At 43.6% G+C, this 20,477-nt stretch overlaps 1 protein-coding gene across 4 annotated transcripts in view; it reads right to left on the minus strand.

The window, feature by feature from the left end:
- Positions 1-202: 202 nt before the first annotated feature.
- LOC124883793 (latent-transforming growth factor beta-binding protein 1-like) overlaps positions 203-20,477 on the minus strand; it is a 75,083-nt gene continuing 54,808 nt past the window's right edge. For all 4 annotated transcript variants that reach the window (XM_047391132.1, XM_047391130.1, XM_047391131.1 and 1 more), the window contains 25 exons: positions 16,477-16,653; positions 16,090-16,218; positions 14,460-14,702; positions 14,219-14,392; positions 13,137-13,268; positions 11,326-11,439; positions 11,051-11,164; positions 10,804-10,923; positions 10,585-10,698; positions 10,383-10,502; positions 9,099-9,224; positions 8,881-9,006; positions 8,324-8,446; positions 8,100-8,231; positions 7,838-7,981; positions 7,170-7,439; positions 7,027-7,098; positions 6,801-6,929; positions 6,589-6,729; positions 6,273-6,425; positions 5,946-6,041; positions 5,078-5,249; positions 4,710-4,996; positions 3,176-3,328; positions 203-3,077 (listed from right to left, as the gene is read on the minus strand). In XM_047391132.1, the coding sequence (XP_047247088.1) occupies positions 2,935-3,077; positions 3,176-3,328; positions 4,710-4,996; positions 5,078-5,249; positions 5,946-6,041; positions 6,273-6,425; positions 6,589-6,729; positions 6,801-6,929; positions 7,027-7,098; positions 7,170-7,439; positions 7,838-7,981; positions 8,100-8,231; positions 8,324-8,446; positions 8,881-9,006; positions 9,099-9,224; positions 10,383-10,502; positions 10,585-10,698; positions 10,804-10,923; positions 11,051-11,164; positions 11,326-11,439; positions 13,137-13,268; positions 14,219-14,392; positions 14,460-14,702; positions 16,090-16,218; positions 16,477-16,653 (3,704 nt within the window). In that variant the 3' untranslated portion in view covers positions 203-2,934. The remainder of the gene's footprint in view (positions 3,078-3,175; positions 3,329-4,709; positions 4,997-5,077; positions 5,250-5,945; positions 6,042-6,272; positions 6,426-6,588; positions 6,730-6,800; positions 6,930-7,026; positions 7,099-7,169; positions 7,440-7,837; positions 7,982-8,099; positions 8,232-8,323; positions 8,447-8,880; positions 9,007-9,098; positions 9,225-10,382; positions 10,503-10,584; positions 10,699-10,803; positions 10,924-11,050; positions 11,165-11,325; positions 11,440-13,136; positions 13,269-14,218; positions 14,393-14,459; positions 14,703-16,089; positions 16,219-16,476; positions 16,654-20,477) is intronic.

The following is a 20,477-nucleotide window of genomic DNA, read 5'->3' on the forward strand; positions in this document are numbered from 1 at the left end:
TATATATTCTTAATTATGGCAGGATTGGTCCTCCAAACGAGAGAACCAATTGGTTCATTTACAAAGTGCTCAACAATAATTTACAATAAAGCTTCTTTAATGTCACTTAGCTAAACTGAAGCTGGAATTTGAACCAACAGCTTCTGGTCTCACAGATGAGAGCATCAGAACAGGAGCACAAACCACACCCACACGTTTAAAGTTAATGTGTGCAAATGTCTTTACACTTCTTCTCAAAGTAACAATAATACAAAAATGATCATCAAACATAAAAATAAAACCATTTTAAAACAAACAAAAAATGATTTTTGCTGTGTAAAAGTTGGTTCTTGGTGGATACAGTGCATGTTTTACTTGAACCTTCCGGTGCAGAAGAGGAGTAATAAAGCTTTTTACACTTCATTTAGTACAATACTGCATAAAGTGAATATTTATAAACACAGTTGGAGAGTGTATTATGTTTTACTTCAAACTGTAAGAAATACTGCAAGAACATCATAGTAGCTAAAGCTCATAAATCCCACTGAAAACACAAAGTCAGCTATAAGGTTATTCATTATTTTTTCTACTGAAAATGAAATACAAATATTTGTTAAAAACTAAGATGAATATTTGGTGGAATTTCAGATCACATTTAGTTATGTGCAATGTTTCTGAAAAATGTGAAGGAAAAATAAATCAACTAGTTAAACAGTTCAAATTTGTCAGATTTTATAAATAATTATGTATACACTAAAAAGGTTAAATTTGGACTAGTATCTTCAAAATTATAGACTTGTGTTTATTTCTAAACAACTAGGTATCCAAACTCCAGCTAATGCTGGGTAGCTGCAGACTAGGTGACTAAAAACTAGCTAGCTAGTGTGCTAGCAAGTAAATGCAGCCAGAGCTATTTACAATTCAACAACCTGAATGAGTTGTAATGTTTTACTCCTAGAAACTTCACAACGCTTTATAAAGTTCAACCAAGCAAACCCTGTCATGTGAACAGCCATAGCATTCTGCTTTCGGGCCTTAAAGTTTGGGTGACACAAAGCCGAAGCTAACTGTTAGCCAGTTAAACTCCACGTATTAAAGTGACACATGTGTAACTTTAGGACTATTGAACTAGTCCTGGTAGAATGGCAAAGTTGTCAACATGTTAAGGCATTTGGTTTTTTTTTTTATTAAAGAGTCCCCAACTAATTAGCCGATTCCAGCTGTTAGCAGGACAGAATGTAATCATATTCAAAACGACACACTTTTAAACAATTTAAAAGGTTTTAGAAATGTAAACTTCAAGCCACAGCAGAATTTGTATAAGCTGATAGCAAATAAAGCTGTTAGTTATTGAACTTTTGAATATATCTATGAGCTTTAAGCTAATGGCTGCCCAAACCTAAAACACAGAATAAAATTACCATGTTTAAATACTGTAATGAGTCAATTAAAAAATAGGTAGAAAGGCTATATAGTTGTTTTGATTATCAATAACACTTTCCAACTTCACTGCCTGTTAAGCTGACTGTGTGGTAACAGTAGAAACTTCTCCAAAGTAACAAATTTCAATAATTCGAATGAAACATTTTAATAATTCCCTTTTTAGTCTTAAAAGAAAGGCAAAATCTAAAAGCAAATAATTGAATGCCTTCTTGTTTTAGCAGTAACATGTTTGAGGTTGCTTTATAGCATCTGAGCTAACTGTAACCAAGCAGCCCAAAAGCTACCAAAACCATAATGACATATTTCCACAATTAAAGTAGTTAATCTCTAAACATTTTCTCATGATATTAGACCTTAAGATTACAATCATTTCAACTATTTAAAAGAAGCAATTCATTATTATTAGTACGTTCTGCTTTTGTTTGTTAGCCATCAAGTTAACAGTTAAATAATTAAATAAAAACATGTTTTAACTGTTCATTATTTATCAGTAAATGACTTTGGTGTATTGAAAATTTAAAAAACATTATAGCCTTAGAAACAGTTCAATATTAGCAACGAGGCTACATATAAACAGATATTTAAAATATTTGTTAGCACGAACAGTTTACTGTTTACCTGATATTAGATTAATTATGTTCCATAAACATTTTAGACTGTGAACATCTTTTTACATGAAGCACTGGAGCATGACTGTTGGATGTCGGGATTCTTCTATGCACAGCTAATTTTTTCAAAGCGCCACAAGATAATTACAAGTGCAGTCATCAAAATATTTGTTAGCAAAATCGCAATCGTAAAGGACTGCTTGAAAGCAATATTTGGAAAGATATTATGTTTTTAGTGCAATGCGTATAATTTCTGCCTATATTTTGCTGGGTGTTAGGTCTCCAAGCTCTCGCTCTCAGCTATTTCTCCTGACTTCCTCCACAACACTGGATAAATCTTCACTTTATGAACTCAAATTCAAGATGCAGTTTTTTGTCACTACTTTTGTCTTAGGCATTCCAAACATGTCATCACTCCTCTGCAGTGTTGTCAGCTACCTTGTGCTCACTCTGTTTCTTTTGATTGTTAAACATATTGTCTTATTTTTGACATGGAAATAAGTACTACCATGATGAGCTGCAAGCTTGACCAGAATTAAAAAGGAAAAGTTGTACATATGACGATATGTGCCTTTAAAATAAGAAAGAGCTTTGATGGGGAGTAGAAACACCAAACTGGCAGCCTATGAGGTCGGTCCTGTGTTCAGATTGACAGTGGGGAACGATCTGGTGTATTTGTCATGGAAGTTTCTCCCAAGGATAAACTGGAGATCAGGGTGATGTTAAATCAGTCTACAGGAAAAACTCTTCTGTCTTTGGTCGGCAAGTGCAAACAGAATCAGCTGAATATTTCAGTCCAGTATCATTTCACCTGCTAGTTTATCATATGTCATTTAATAATAAAGCCAGTTTAATGTGCTACTATGCAGTTCTGTCTGTTTACTGGATCCCAGTCCAGTCCGGTCTAAGCAGCGATGCAGTGGTTCCGTCTGCGGGACATGACGTATCCTCTCCTGCAGACGCAACGGAACGAGCCTTCGGTGTTCACGCAGCGAGCGTTAACACACGGAAACTGCAGGCCAACACTGTCTTCACACTCGTTAATGTCTGTAAAAACACGCCAGCAAACTTTTATTAATCTGAGTCAGAAAGACCAGAGAAAAAGCCCCAAGAGCCAATGGTGTTGGGCCAACAACTCAACGTACCGATGCAGGTCATGGAGGTCATGTCCAGCTCAAAGCCCTGGTAGCAGTCACATGTGTAACCCTCTGCAACGCGAATACACTGGCCATTTTCACAGCCATGCAGAATCCCACAATCTTCGGCTGCATTTAGACCGGCGTGCGTCTCGTATCGCCCTGAAAGAGTGAGACACAAGGAAGATATACAGTAAAGTATTCACACATCTGAAAACTTTCCACTTTTTGTCACATTCCAAACCAAACACCTTAATATATTTTAAGATATTTTTTCGGCACTAGTGGCCTTTATTTTTTTGACAGCAGGCAGACAGGAAAGAGGGGTAGAGAGAGGAGGAGACTTTCGGCAAATGTCGCCGGGTCCGGGACTCAAACCCGGGATGGCCGCTTCGAGGAATGTAGACTCTGTATATGGTCGCGCGCTAAACCCTTACACCATCAGTGCCACGCCCCAAACACCTTAATATATTTTATTGGAATTTTAATTATAGACTGAAAAAATACTGCATGGAAAATAACTGTGGTGTTCTACAAAGTATGACCCCCCTGAGTCAGTACTGCAGGTCTTTTCGGGGTTGTCTCTACCAGCTTTGAACATCTACACACTGAAGTTTCTGCCCATTAATTTTTATTAAACAGCCGAAGCTCAGTCAGATTGGATGGAGAACATCTTCGAACATCGGTGTTCAAGTCTTGCCAAATATTCTCAGTCATATTCAGGTCTGGACTTTGACTAGGCCATTCTAACACATGAATATGCTTTGATTTAAACCATCCGTTGAATCTCTGGTTGTTTGTTCAGGGTGGTTGTCCTGCTGGACGTTAACCTCCACCGCAGTCTCCAGTCTTCTGCACACTCTAATAGGTTTCCTTCCTGGATTGTCCTGGATTTAGCTCCATACATCTTCCCATCAACTCAGACCAGCTTCCCTGGCTTGGCCAAAGTAAATGGTGTGTTCTGGTTAGTTTTAGTTTGTCTCCAGATTTGCTGTTCTGTAGGACAAAAAGTTTAGTTTTGTTTCGTCTGATCAAAGCTTTTTCTTCCACATGGCTTGTAGGAAACTGTACAGGACCTATGGCTTTTTGGTGGGGTGTACGACTTATAGTTGTCCAAACCGAGCTGTGGCTCTTTGCAGCTCCTTTGCTGCTTCTGTGAACAAGGCTGTCCTTGCCCAGCCTGTTTGTTTAGGTGGTTCTCCATGTCTTGGTAGGTCTGCAGTTGGTCCATCCTCTCTCCATGTCCAGATAATGGATAAAGCAGAGCTCTGGGAGATGTTCAAAGCTTGAGATATTGTTGTGGAACCTAACCCTGCTTTAAACATCTCGAGTTTTGTTTGTAAAAAATTGTTAAAAATCACAAATAGCTTTAATCCATGCAAAGTCCCAATAAAATACATTAAGTTTTGTGCTTTTAACACTAGAAAATGTGAAAATGTTTAGAGGGAAATGTGGATTAGTTCTAGATTAGTTCCTTTGTTTTCAGAATCTCCATCCAGGCAGAAATATGGGTCTAAACACCCCTGCTGAGCTGCAAACTTACTCTCATACACCCTCCTTGGTGATCCGCCTCCATCTGTGCTCCTGTCAAAAGGAGGAAAGTGCGATCCGGGCCTCCACGTCCTGAAGTCTTCCTCTTCCTCCCGGTCCTCGTAGGAAGATCCAGGCAGTGGCGCCGGGTTCCGAGGAGATGAGTCGGGCCGGGATGGAGACAGTGGCTGTGCCCCAAATGCAATGTCAGATCTGGGGTCTGGAGGGAGCCTGAAGGTTGGAGCTCTGGGCAGGAAGCTGTCTGGAGAGCCGTAGGCTCCTTCTGGGTAGTAACCAGGACTGACAGGGAATTTTTCTCCATTAGGATATTTAGTACATGAGGAAAACTTGGATTTGAGAAAGGATCTCCTCTGTTCTCACCTGAACTCAGACCCATGATAGGCTTCATCCGGCTGGCCGAAGGAGACCGGGGGCCTCCCCCTGAATCCTGACCTGCTGCCCCCTGCTGGAGGGTAGTCTTCATAGTCAGGACGACTGAAATCTCTGCCGGGAAGCTCTCCTGGAGGGATGAACTCCGGACTGTAGGGAGATGCTGGGAAGACGAGGAGATGAAACATCAGATAACATTAAAGCTGCTGTATTAAAAAACCTCTTCAAAACGTGATGATTTTGTTAGAGGTGAAGTGTAAAGAGGATTGTTAATTTCCAACAATATTCACAGCTGGGAGCTGAAGACCTGCACCATCCAAAGCAGCAGTGGTTAACTAAAAGGGGTTACTTCAGGGCCGTGTGGAATAATCCAGTCCAATCCACAAAACGGGCTATGTGGGTCTAAATACGAAAAACTGACATACATTTTGAGAAACAAGTCCTGACACTTTTTCGAAGCATGTGTGTTGCTTTTCTGTTCTGAACAGTTCATGTGTATTGGGATCAGGTGTGTCGAAGTCACAGTGTTCCACTTAGTCAGGACAAGGGAGAATCCAAACTAATCAGAAAGTACTTGACCTACAAGCTTCTAGCATGCCGAGCTGGGTGAATCTCAGTACAGACAGAGCACCTGCGTGGCATACACTGAGATTCAGTTATATTTTAAGGGCTCAAACATCTGATGTTCGAAATGTTCTGCAGTATTAAATCCAAAGTAAGAAAATGCAGTAGCGTTATTTTCTATAGTATCATGTCTTCCCACACCACTGAAGCAAAAGCAGATGCACAATAGTGCAATCAGGGTGTTGGAAAGAAAACTGCAAAAACTGGCTTCTCATGTTATCTGTACTGCTCATACCTCCTCGTCCTGGTCCAGTTTCTGATCCAAATGAGTCTGGGAAGTTCCCTGGAAATGTAGCTGCAGAATGTGAACTGCATAGAGAGGCGTACTCCTCTGAAGAGAAACAGAAAGGAAAGAAAGATTTAGACCTTCCTGTGACTGTATTTACTGGATTTCTGGCGGATGTAAGCGGGTCTGACCAACTGAGGTACGTTGTGTTGCTGTTTACCTGAAGTTCTTTGTTTATCTGTGTTGTTGTTGTTGCTTACCTGAGACATCATTCTTGCTCAGCAGTGTTGTTCTTTAACTGGGATACTGTGGTTTATCTCTGTTGTTATGGTTTACCTGAGTCGGTGGAGGGGCAGAGGGCGCAGCCCATCCCCCAGCCCTCCCCGTAGAAGCAGCAGCAGTCGATGAAGGTGACCTGAGCTCCGAGCAGAGGACTCTGACACAGCAGGTCGGTGCTAACGTGCTGCCAGCATACGGACAGGTTTTCATCTGAACGGAACAAGCAACAAAAACACCTGCTCTGTCAATACGCAGATGATGTGACGGTTTGTTTGTCTGATTTTAGGGTAATGTCAGGCTGTTTATGGTCACATTAAAGCAGTAAATTGGACTGAAGGCTGAAGACATGCAGAGGAGCAGGAGGAAGCCTTACCCACAGTGAGGTGGGAAGCATTCACACAGTTTCTCTGGGTGTCGTCCAACACCAGCGGAGGCGGACAGCTGCAGTGATATGAACCGACAGTGTTCACACACACTCCCCCAACACAGGTCTCCTCCTCACACTCATCGTAATCTGAAAGAGGAAGACTGATCAACCACAGCAGGATATCAGGAACATCTGCAACCAGCTTTGTTTGTTCATACCGACACACTCCAGCAGCGCGCTGTTGTAAACTAAACCACTGGAGCAGTAGCATCTGTATCCTGGGATGTTGTTGACACACACTCCATTCTTACACACCTCTGGATAGAAACGCTTACACTCGTCTACATCTGGAGACAGACAGGAAGAGAACTGCTGTTTTCATGGTTCCTGGTTGGTAAGATGACCTGCTGCTGAACTCTGTCACAAACCCAGTCAGGTTTGTACCTGTGTAGCTAAAGGCTGCTGGTCCTGCCGTCACATATCCTCTCCCACTGGGACACAGAGACAGAAACTCGGCTGCAACACAGAAACCTCAGCTGTAAGAACTGAAACACAGACTGTAACATTGTCATTCATGAAAGTCTCACCTGTGTCTGCAAGTGGACAGGCGTGGTACTGGCAGTCCAGCCCCCAGCCTTCCCCCATGGTGCAGCAGCACTCCTGCCGGCTGGTGTTGGCGGCCAGCAAGCTGCAGACGCCCTGATCGGCCAGGTTGTAGTAACACTCCCTCAGCTCTCCGGGCCGAGCCGCAGGGTGTGGTTGCAGCACCGGAGCAACGTCCACCATGCTGATTTGGAAGCCAGATGAGACAGAGGATGAAGAGGAAGAGTGTCTGGACTCAGGAAGTGTCCCAGATCCTAAAGAAGCAGAACGAATGCTTAAGTTAATGAGTTATAATGATTTAAACTAAAAGTGTTTTGGAGTTAAGTCCTATAAATGTGAACATTCACAGTTAAAGAGTTTATTGATAGAACTTTTATTTTCATACAGTGACATTTTGTTTCAGACTTCAAACAACTAATAAAAACGGTGGTACTGTGGGCTCCACAGCAAAGGAGGAAATCACCATAGCAACAAAGAGTTGGCATTTTGTAGCTCTTGGAATGTGCAAATAAACTTTTATATTGTTCATATTAAGGAACACAATAAATAAAAATCACCTTCAAGTGAAAATGTTTATTTTGGTAAATTTCCACGGAGGGGTATGAGAAGCATCCTGTGACAAATTTGTGATGAGTGTGAGTGTGTGTGTTACCTGGTCTTACAGAGCTCACACACTGTCTGGTGGAGGAGTCAAAGATGTCTGCTGCTCCGTCACATTTACATGTGAAGCTTCCCTGCGTGTTCTCACAGCGAGCCGAGCCGCACACACCCACCTGAGACACACACTCGTCCTCATCTGAGACATAGAAACACACGTGTCATGTATGTTGCCCAAAGTAAAGTCTGATCTATCATTGGACCAGCTCAAACAGAACAAAGCAACAACTTTGAGTTTTGTGCAGACTCAGACTGACCTGCACAGCTGCCATCGGCTGTCACTCGATAACCCGCCTCACAGGAAACGAGGCAGCGGTACGAGCCAATCGTATTCTCACATTGCTGCGATGCACAAACGGAATCGCTGGTCAAGACACACTCATCGACATCTAGGAAGACAGACAGAGGAAGACACATAGGGAGATTTTAGACAAGGAAAGAGACATCCTCTAATGTAGGTTATAACAATGTGTGGGTTTACCAAGGCAGGCAGTCTTCTCAGGGTTGGTGGTGAAGCCAGTTTCACATTGACACTCGAAGGAGCCTTCGGTGTTTACACAGCGGCCATCTGAACACATGCCAGACCTCACACACTCGTCCACGTCTACAGAGAAGACAAAAACAGCAAATCAGGCAGCACATTCAGTCAGAGTAGAAGCAAAGAAAGACAGGAACCAGTAATCAATCCATCCATCCATCCTTATCCTTATCCTTGCATGGTTGGGGTGGGTGAGGGCATATCCAGTGGTCAATGAGCGAGAGGTGGAGTCACCCTGCATGGGCCGCCAGTACATCACTGGACAAACAACCAGGCACACACTTACAGCTCAGGGCAATTTTGAGTATTCAATATACCTAACAGTTGTGTTGTTGGACTGTGGGAGGAAACAGGAGAACCTGGATAGAACCCACACATGTACGGGGAGGACATGCAGAAAGACCCAAGGCCGGGAGTAAAACCCAGGACCTTCTTGCTGCAAGTCAACCACGCTACCAACTGGGCCACTGTGCAGCCCCGGAGTTTGAACAGAACCTCACCGAGGCAGCCCGTCCTGTTTTCATTCAGCGTGAATCCAGGTGAGCACACACAGGTGTATGATCCAGGTATGTTCACACACTCCCCTCTGGAGAAACAGAAGTCACCCTCCAAACACTCGTTAATGTCTGTGGAGAGAGAAACCTCATATGAAGCTCAGTTTAAAAGCTTGTGGTGCTACAGAAAATGGTTAAAAAAACTTTTTCGTTCTCCTCCTTACCTCTGCACTGCCTTCTGAGGCCTGAGCTTCGGTATCCGGGTCGACAGTCGCACCTGAACGAGCCGACGGTGTTCACGCACATCTGCTCCGCTTCACACGCTCCGACGCTCGCACACTCATCTACATCTGCAGGACAGAGGTGAGAGAGTTTCATCTCATTTCAAATACATTCAGAGCTCCAAAAGTTCCAGATTAATTTCTGAATCTTGCACCAGTAACTGGATGATGAGAGTAAAACCGGGCCTGTGACCAAGTTTGATGGAGAGAAACGACATAAACTGAACACTTTAATGTTAAAGGTTTGACCTCATATTGATGCAAACTGAGAGGTGATGAATTGTTCAAACATCCTGGTTGATTTAGACCTGGAACAGATGGTCGGAAACAAATATTATTCCAGGATTCATGCAGGACTGTGGACCTTCTGATTAGAACCAAGAGAGCTGATGGATCCAAACAGACTGACTTCTGACAGATTCAACACGACAAAGGAATCTTTGTCTTAAGGGAAAAGATAGGAAAAGAAGCTTTACAATTTGCAAGGCTGTTTTGGATCTTAACTGAGATGTACACCTGAGTATCATCAGCAAACAGACTGAATTTTATGGTGCAAAATGAGCTAGAAAAGAAGAAGAATGAAAACTGAACAAAAGTGGGCCAAGTTCTGGTCCATGTGGTATACCAGCTCTCAGCAGAGTTGTGTTTGGGAAGTCAGAGCTTAATAAATTACATATAAAGTCCAGAATATTATGATAATCAGTGTTAAAGGCAATGAGTAGATCATGAAAAATTAAGTTTCTTCCTCTATCGTTCTTCAGTGGGTCGTTAGTTCTTTAAAAGCAACAGTAAATAGGCCTCCAAGCCATCTGTAGCACTGTAGTAGAGGTTAATATCAACCAAGTACTGATACCCCAAATACTTCCTATAAAAATAAAAAGCATGTAAAGATGGCTGATATGCCATCTAGTGGAGCGGTTTGGTAGAACACGCAGCTGCCTTGACAACGAAGCACTTGGGCCACATGTTAAAAAACAGCTTTTTTGACATGATGTCTTTACTCTTTATTTACAAAATGAGTCTAAGAAAAAGAATCATTTAGTATATTTCATAAGAAATTTTAAGGAATGAAAACTAATATCTGAGCCAATAATAGTAATTATGATAATAATACTTAGGACCCAGCAGATTTCTGTGATTTTACAGTTTTTACTTGAAGTGTGCTGGTCTCATTGCATCAAGTTATTTTAATAAAACCTAACTGCATGCTTCAGAGTGTATACACACCTGTACACTGTCTGTTGGTCAGTGTGTATCCTGGACGACACGACACACACCTGTAAGACCCCACAGAGTTCACACACATCTGTCCAGGACACTGAGAAGGCTCTGCACACTCATCTACGTCTGAACACACACAGCAGTCACTAATCACTGATCCCACTGATGAGAGTTCACACCACCAGCATAAGAACCAAAAGATGTGTACCTGTGCAGGTGTTGTTTTGGAGCCTGTAGCCATGGCGACAGACACATTGATAGCTTCCAGGTGTGTTCTCACAGCGGCCGTTGGAGCATGGAGACTGCCTACACTCATCGATGTCTGCAAACAGTGACATCATGAAGAATCAGACAGTATGAGCTGAACAGGTCCTCGTCATGTTGAGTCAGATCCCGGCACCTCAGGTGAGAAGCAGGTGGGTGTTACCTGTGCAGAGCCCATTGAGCAGCCCGAATCCCGGCTGGCAGGATGAGCAGCGGTAAGAACCTGGAGTGTTGACACATTCCTGACCCGGACATTGCAGAGGATCCACGCACTCGTCCACATCTGAAACACACACAGGTAACAAACACACCTGTAGGGTTCTCACAATATCTATTCCGGTCACTCGCAGAAGAACTGACATGAACTATATCCCATTTATTTTTAAGAGTGTTGGCATTTCTGCCTTTACCTTCACAGGTGTTCCCAACAAGCCTGTAACCATGGCGACAGACACACCTGTAGCTTCCAGCTGTGTTTTCACAGCGCCCGTTACTGCAGGGATTCTGCCGACACTCGTCCACATCTGAAACACACACAGGTAACAAACACACCTGTAGCATTCTCACAAAACATATTCCAGTCAAACCAGAACAACCAGCATGAACTTTAAGGTCCGTTTATCCCGTTTACTTTGAGGAATTGTTGGTATTTCTTTACTAAGCTAATCCCAACAGGTGCCTTTACCTTCACAAGTGTTCCCAACAAGCCTGTAACCATGGCGACAGACACACCTGTAGCTTCCTGCTGTGTTTTCACAGCGCCCGTTACTGCAGGGATTCTGTTGACACTCGTCCACATCTAGGTTTCAACACAAAAAAACAAAAACCACATTGATTTTATTTTTAAAAATACACATTTATTTCTATATGTCTTCATATTTATATTCATTAATATATAATGTATGTATCCATCCATCCATTGCCTTCCGCTTCTCCGGGGTCGGGTCACAGGGGCAGCAGCCTAAGCAGAGAGACCCAGGCTTTCCTCTCCCCAGCCACTTCGGCCAGCTCGTCTGGGGGAATCCCATGGTGTTCCCAGGCCAGCCGAGAAACATAGTCCCTCCAGCGTGTCCTGGGTCTTCCTCTGGGCCTCCTCCCGGTGAAACGTGACCGGAACACCTCACCAGGGAGACGTCCAGGAGGCATCCTAACCAGATGCCTGAGCCACCTCAACTGGCTCCTCTCGATGTGGAGAAGCAGCAGCTCTACTCTGAGTCCCTCCCAGATGATCAAGCTTCTCACCTTATCTCTAAAGGAAGAGCTACTTGTATCCGTGATCTTGTTCTTTCGATCATGACCCAAAGCCAATAACCATAGATAAGGGTAGGAACGTAGATCGACAGGTAAATTGAGAGCTTCGCTTTTTGACTCAGCTCTCTCTTCACTACGACAGACCAGTACAGCGCCCGCATCGCTGCTGACCGTCAATCAGCAGCGATGCTTCAATCCGTCTATCAATCTCCCACTCTATTTTTGCATCATTCGTGAACAAGACTCCAAGATACTTGAACTCCTCCACTTGAGGCAGGACCTCCCCCCGACCCGGAGAAGGCACTCTACCCTTTTCCGACTCAAGACCATGGTCTCGGACTTGGAGGCACTGTTTCCCATCCCAGCCGCTTCACACTCGGCTGCAAACTGCACCAGTGAGAGCTGTAGATCACGAGCTGATGAAGCCAATAGGACCACATCATCTGCAAAAAAGCAGAGACGCAATCCTACAGCCACCAAAACGGATCCCCTCAACACCTTGGCTGCGCCTAGAAATTCTGTCCATAAAAGTTATGAACAGAATCAGTGACAAAGGGCAACCTTGGCAGAGTCCAATCCTCACCGGAAATTAGTCCGACTTACTGCCGGCAATGTGGACCAAGCTCTGACACCGGTCATACAGGGACCTAACAGCCCGTATCAAAGGGCCTGGTACCCCATACTCCCAGAGTACCCTCTACAGGATTCCCCGAGGGACACGGTCAAACGCCTTCTCCAAGTCCAAAAAGCACATGTAGACTGGTTGGGCGAACTCCCATGCACCTTCCAGGCCTGCTGAGGGCATAGAGCTGATCCAGTGTTCCATGGCCAATCTGCCAATCCAGTGGAACTGCCCCTGATGTCCACGCGATGCTGTAGAGTCGTGTTAACCAACACAACCCTACAACATCCAGGAACTCTGGGCGAATTTCATCCACCCCCAGGGCCTTACCACCGAGGAGCTTTTTAATCACCTCGGTGACCTCAGCAGCAGAGATTGGAGAGCCCACCCCAAGGTCCCCAGACCCCGTTTCTTTAATGGAAGATATGCCGGTGGGATTGAGGAGGTCTTTGAAGTACTCTGCCCACCGACCCACAACGTCCTGAGTTGAGGTCAACAGCACACAGCCTCTCTGAATTATTTTTCCTATTATGTTACATTTCAGATCAACAATGCAAAACAGTCTCGGGTAAGAGTTTTATAAATAAATTAAACATTCTGTCTGTGAACCGGACTCCTCTCACCGTAGCAGTGGCTTCGCTGAGCGCTGGGCTGGTATCCCTCATCACACTCACAGGTGTATTTCCCACCTGGCTGATCCACGCAGTGACCACGCCCACACACACCTGGTCTGCTCTGACAAACACCCTGATCAGCTGCACACACACACACACACACACATTAATGCTCACTCTTATATTAGACATGCTGCTGTAAGCTGCAAGGAATAATGAAATACATTTTCTTTTTTAATTTCAAAATTAAACAATTTAGGGCTGAAATAATTTATGGGATTATTCGTGATTAATTGATTACTGAAATAATCATCAACTGGAGTATACAGACTCTAAAACATGCCATTTGCTGAAAGAACAACCCACTCAGAGCTGTAATTAGGGCCACAACTGTACAAAAAAAATATAGATTTTGCATTTAAGATGAAAAACCTTCTTTGTCTCTAAATATGCTCTATCCAGAACTCCTCCAGTGGTTTTGCTTTAGCTTCACCTGGTTCAAATTCTGTCAAAAATCTCCTATTAAGCACCTTTAGCTATCTGATTATTAATCGATTAATCAAAAAATAGTTGACAGATTAATCGATTAGCTAAATAATCATTAGTTGCAGCCCTAAAATAATTTTAGACTGTTTAAAGTTTTCCTTATGCTCTGCAGAAAAAACCTTTCCTTGTTTTTCTTTCTTCTTTTAGAAGAAATCTCGACATGCAACCCTCTGTTGGGTCTGAAGCGTTTTCCAGAGCTCACATAAGTTTAGGGCTTTAGAGACAAAAAAATATCATTTGGTAAAAGTGAGTCAGATTTAAAAAATCTAATGAATCTATTTTAGATTTTTGGACCTTTTCCTGTTAATTCTACTCAGTTAAACACAAAAACCCTGAGCTGACCTAGTTTCAGTCTAGTTGCCTGCTAAACACTTCGTTCCTTCAATATTACGCTGCCAGAGCTGTTTACAATAGAACAGAATAGAAATGACATTTATTGTCCCTCAGTACCAGCAGCAAAGTGGAAGGCAAGTTGAATCATGGAAGCAAGAGACTGGATATTAAGGATATCAGAACAAGTTCCAGCTGCCGCTGCCTGTACTCACTCTGGACTCTGGTGGGGCGGCTCGTCGGACTCACAGCCCGTCTCTCTGGAACGGGGAGTTCTCCACCGGGTCTGGGTCCAAGCTCGGCGATCTGAGGCGCTGCTGGAGTCGGCAGAGAGTCCCTTCGTCCTGCTGGTGGGTCAGGTCGGGATCCAGAAGAAAGCTGACTGGCAGCTGATATGAAAACCAATGGATTAAACACATCAAACACATGCCTTGAACATGGCTCAACGTGCCATACCTTGATTTTCAGTCGAAGGGAGCTGAGGTCTCGCTGGCAGAGAGTTGGGCCGGCCCTGCTGTTGCTCCAGTCTGTCCTGAGAAGTTCTGGTAGTTGAGCCAGCAGCCCGGCCGGGCTGAGGCTGTGGTGGAGTTTGGACTTCGGGCTGACGTGGACTGGGTCGGGTAGCAGTTGATGAACCAGAGGAGGTGAGTCCCTGCTGAGAACTGGAGGTTCCACCCCCACTGGTCCCAGGAACAGGACCTTGGTTGAAAAAGGAGGTTTAGTTCATCTTATTGAAGAAATAATTATTGGTGACAGAAGCTTTGGAGGTCTCATCTTCAGCTGCAGAAGGTGGGGAAGGAACCTGAGTTTATGCAGGAAGTTCAGAGACGCTGATGAGATCAGGATTATACTGACACACAGCATGGGTTCTGGATCCATTCTCCTGCAGTGGTACTGGACCTTATTTCGCTCTGGTTTTAATGGAGTTCAGTGAGGAATGCAGTGGCTACATTAAGATCTCTGTTTGGTTAAACTCAAAGAGACGGTGGTTCGTCTTGATCTTGCAGGGGGGACACATTCTGGTCCAAAAGACCGGTCAGAATACCCAACCCTAAAGAGCTTCAACAGGAAGCTCCATGCTCCGACTGGAGGACCTTAACATCCAGGCGGGTAATGGCAGTATGACCAGTATGTTTAAGACCCAACGTCAAACAAGTCAATATGACTTAAAATGTTAATAGTTCTAATAAAACGCGTAAATGTAATTTTGTTAATAGAAGCTGTTTTTATAAAGATGTTGTGACACTAGTTTTGTAGTAGCTGTACAGGACGACATGTTGTAGGTGACCCAGGCTTGGGAATCGGATCCTAGTCGGCTGAGTTCAGGACCGACGCCTCTCCCGCTGGGACACACGGCGCCTCCGACTTTCTGGTTTTTGTTGACCTGTCTCCTTCCTGACAGAAGAGTCAGAGCTCTGATCCGACTGGCAGGAAAACCAATTTGGCCCAGGTTGGTGTTGGACTCCACAGAATCTCACTAACGAGCCGTAGCGCGGCTAAAGAGTTAAAATAAAGATTGGATTTAAATTTGCATCATAAATCTGCATTTTTGAGCAATGTTTTAAGGCGTTTGACATATTAAGCTCAACTTTCTGAGCAAAGCTTGAAAGATTTTGTTTGTGTTTCATTTATAAGTTCTGTAAACCACACTGGATGACCTTGTGAATGAATGGTGGTTTTATAAATATAATAATTAAACTGCCTTGCCTCCACTAGAGTTGTTCTTTGTCACAGATTCCTAACTTTTACTGACAGGATGTCTGCCTGAAGGTGTGATCTTGCAGCAGGATCATTTAAGAAGTTTCTTCTCTCCGTTATTAAACGTAAAATAGGTTTGATCAGTTTTACTAATTAAAACCCACAATAAAGTACAAGTGTCCAGTTTTTAGGAAGCTTTTTGTGATGCACATAGTTTTGCTCACAGTGTATTTTCAGAACAAAACATTAACAAAAGAGGTTTTCCCAAAAGTAAAACTAACAAGATTTGAGTGTTTCTTTTTTTAAACAAACCCTTTAACATCTATAATCAGTAAATCGTTCAGAATCGGCCCAGATAACCCGATACGTTGCACTAATAAATGCTGACCTGTGTTGTCCTGCGATGTCAGCAGGGATCCCCGGCCGGCCAGCCGGGCGTCAACCCGCTGGCTGAACTGCAGAGTTGAAGCGGAGTAATGATAACCAGGACCGGCTGGACAGATCTCCCTAAAGGCAACTGGGGCGCAAACAGAACAAACATCTGAATCATGATAAACTGAACTGAAACTGAGTGAAACAGTCTGGAGAAAACCTGGAGAACTACTGAAAAATTCCTGTAAGAGATTCCAAGAGATTCTGGCTGCTTGGAGGGAAAATATGAACAAATGAGGACTGGATCAGTTCTGTTTCCACTAAACAAAGCTTTGCTAAATAACCCACATTAATAAGCAACTCTGCAGCCTCTTTCTCCTCATATTTCACACCACTGACGCACCTGAACCAAAGTAAGGACATCTCTGGCATTTGGGTCCCCAGGCTTTACCAACTCGGCTGCAGCAGCAGATCTGCTTGGTGATGTTCCGGACGATGGGCAAGGAGCAGGAAGACGGACCCAGACCCGAGCCCACGACTCGATAACACTGACCCTTCTCCTCTGATATCACACTTTGTGCTGAGGAGGACACACAGTGATGGGGACACATTACAGAAGTGATAGGATTATGTTCTGGGAGTCCAAACGGAGCTGAGACGTGCTGTCAGAATGCTGCATGCAGAACCAGAACATGCCAATTTCTGGTTAGACACAGACAGCCTCAACACAAGGTAAATAAGCTGGAAAGGTCCAGTTCTGTGTGCTTTCAAAGCATAAAGGAGGATGCAAGACCAGAACCAGGGTCAAGATACAGCTATCAGGGAGATAAATGGACAGTTCAGAACCCAAACAAGAGTCCAATACATCTGCAGTTCATGTTCCAGAAGAGTTTATAATCAGATTCAGCTGGAAAACAAACAGGTGAAACTAAAACAACTAAAATAAAGCTGAAAATCATGTTCTTGCAAAGGAAGGTTGTTCATTTGATCAATAATTAGAAGGCGATGATAATGGTGACCAATTGAAAGGCACACAAATGGGGTCTAGAGCCATTTGAGCCCCTGGGAGTTTCCGCGTGGTAATCTACATTCAGACTTACCAGAAGTTTAGATTACCAGAACCAACCAACTCAGGCCCCTTAGGTAACCTGTCCAGGTCCTCCTTTGCATCTGTCTTTTCAGGTCAGCTTGAAGGATTTCTGTGGGCATCCCTTAGTGGGACCTCCCAAAAACTCCTGGGAAATCCCAGTTGGGGCTCCACTGTGGTCCCATAAACTTAAAACTTTCCTTCTTGATAAAGCCTATAGTTCAACTTGTTTAGGTTATCCTGAGCTCTGGACTGCTGGAGGATATACTGACCACTTTTCCTCACTCTGCTACTTTTTCCTACTACTCTCCAATTATTTATCATCTGCAGTTGTTGCTGACATTAACTAGCTGAGGTATTGCTGCTGGTAAGTGCATGTTTGCTAGATAATAACGCTGTCTCTCTCCTGGATAAATAATAATAATCATTTTATTTTATTGATCTCACAATGGGGCTGCACGATGGCGCAGTTGGTAGCACTGTTGCCTTGCATCAAGAAGGTCCAGGGTTTGACTCCCAGCCAGGGATCTTTCTGCATGGAGTTTGCATGTTCTCCCCGTGCATGCGTGGGTTCTCACCAGGTAGACCCAGTCGAAAAACATGACTGTTGGGTTAATTGGTCTCTCTAAAACACCACCTTAGGTGTGTGAAGGTGTTTGTGTGGTTGTTTGTGTGTTGTCTTGTGATGGACTGGCGACCTCTCCGGGGTGTACCCCGCTTCCCACCCGTATCCTACTGGAGATAGGCACCAGCTTCCCCGCGACCCACTATGGAAGAAGCGGTATAGAAAATGACTGACTGATCTCACAATGGAGAATTGTGTGGCGCCCGGAGAGCATTCAGGGGCTGAGGGTCTTGCTCAAGGACCCTTAGTGGCAGGGTGTGGGATTCGAACCACAGATCAGTCTTTGCAATGACCCTGGTTCTGGTGGAGGTTTCTTCCTAGAAGAGAGTCATTCCTTTCCTCTCTCACCATATACTTTCTTAGAGAAGGGATTGCTGCGAACTTAATGACTCGATGCACTTGACAGGGGCTTCCTTAGATAGATAGCTGTTTACCAGCTCACATTATAAACTGATTTTAACTGCATTCTGTTATAACTAGGACCAATTCAGAACATCTTTTATTAAATGTTAATATGCATATATGATTGTTTTGTGTTGGACTGATCTGATTATATGTTTCTTGATATGAATTTTATCTGTTTCTCTTGTAAAGTGGCTAAAGATGAAATTTGTTAAACTGGCTCAATATCAATAATCTGCACTGAACTGAAGATGTTGGCCAAATTGGGCCTTGTTTATTTGGCTCTGATGGCCCCACATGGGTCCCCTATGAATACTTTAGCTGAGTAGCTACTCATTCAACCAGGTTGGTGACCACTGAATCCAACACAGCCACTGATCCAATCCAGTCTGGCACCACCCACTCCTGCTAAAGAATCAAATTATTTAACATGTTGGATTCTGTCATTTTTATTGTGATCCAAAAGTAGGCTCCTAATTTATATTATATCATATTTAGATATTTGTATCTCAGTAATTCTGGAGAGAAAAAGGTTCACATCTTCTTAACTTTAATCTGCACAAATGTCCAAAGCTAATATGCACTTTATATATTAACTGATCCCTGTCTTTATTTCAATTCAATTCAATTCAGTTTATTTATATAGCGCCAATTCACAACACATGTCGTCTCAAGGTTCTTCACAACAGTCAGGTTCATACATTCCAATTAATCGTAACCATCAAACAGTTCAGTCAGATTCAGTTATTTATTCAAATTGGATAAAAAGTTTTTCTATCTAAGGAAACCCAGCAGATTGCATCCAGTCAGTGACTTGCAGCATTCACTCCTCCTGGATGAGCATGTAGAGACAGTGGACAGTCACTGGCGTTGACTTTGCAGCAATCCCTCATACTGAGCATGCATGTAGCGACAGTGGAGAGGAAAAACTCCCTTTTAACAGGAAGAAACCTCCAGCAGAACCAGAACCAGGCTCAGTGTGAGCGGCCATCTGCCACGACCGACTGGAGGTTTGAGAGAACAGAGCAGAGACACAAAGAGAACACAGAAGCACTGATCCAGGAGTACTTTCTATGGGAAGGAAAAGTAAATGTTAATGGATGTAGCTCCTTTAGTGGTTTCATCTAGAAAGAAAGAACAGATAAACTCTGAGCCAGTTTTCAAGGTTAGAGTCTGAAAGAGAGAACATAGAGTTAGTCACAGTAGAAGCTCAGTCAGTAGCCATGTCTAGGAGAGAGAAAGGGTTAAACACTGAAAGACAGGACCATGTGGATCATCGGTAGAAGGTGAGCATTAAGTTGTTGCCAGCAGAAGCTCGGACGATGCCCCTCTCCAGAAAGGTGTCACAGGTAGACACAGAGCCAGGCCAGGTGTAGCTTCTAGGAAGAGAAAAGAGAGAACAAAGTTAAAAGCTGAAATAACAGCAAATAATGCAAAATTGGAGAGTAGTGTGAGAATGTAGCGAAGAGGGTGAAAGGGGTCATTATGTCCTCCAGCAGCCTAAGCCTATAGCAGCATAACTACAGAGATAGCTCAGGATAAACTAAGCCTCTCTAACTATAAGCTTTATCAAAAGGGAAAGTTTTAAGCCAAGCCTTAAAAGTAGACAGGGTGTCTGCCTCACGGACTAAAACTGGGAGCTGGTTCCACAGGAGAGGAGCCTGATAACTAAAGGATCTGCCTCCCATTCTACTTCTAGAGACTCTAGGAACCACCAGTAAACCTGCAGTCTGAGAACAAAGTTCTCTGTTAGGAACATATGGACCAATCAGATCTCTGATGTATGATGGAGCTAGATCATTAAGGGCTTTATATGTGAGGAGGAGAATTTTAAATTCTATTCTGGATTTAACAGGGAACCAATGAAGGGAAGTTAAAATAGGAGAAATATGATCTCTCTTTTTAATTTTCATCAGAACTCTTGCTTTGTGAAAAATGAAAAACAGTCTTTTACTTCACAGGTTCTGGTTCTGATTCTGGTCCCAAAACAAGACAAACACTAAATTTTAAAACAAAAAAGATTCCTGGATCCTGGTAAATGAAGTTTTTCAGGTGAAAGTCTGAAACACAGAGATGCTGTTAAAAACCAGCTCTGAGCTTTGAGTAGAACGATACCATCAGACAGCAGCCAGACCAGCATCCTGCAGCTCCTTCCTCCTCCGTCGATCCAGAGAATGCCGGCCAGAATGACCCAACTCCACTAAGGCTTCGCAGAAACCACCTGAACGGCACAGTTGGATCTTCTGACAGAACCAAATCATAATTAATTCTTCTGACAGTCTCAGGAACA

Source organism: Girardinichthys multiradiatus, chromosome 18, assembly GCF_021462225.1.
Source record: "Girardinichthys multiradiatus isolate DD_20200921_A chromosome 18, DD_fGirMul_XY1, whole genome shotgun sequence".
Classification (NCBI taxonomy): Eukaryota; Metazoa; Chordata; class Actinopteri; order Cyprinodontiformes; family Goodeidae; genus Girardinichthys; species Girardinichthys multiradiatus.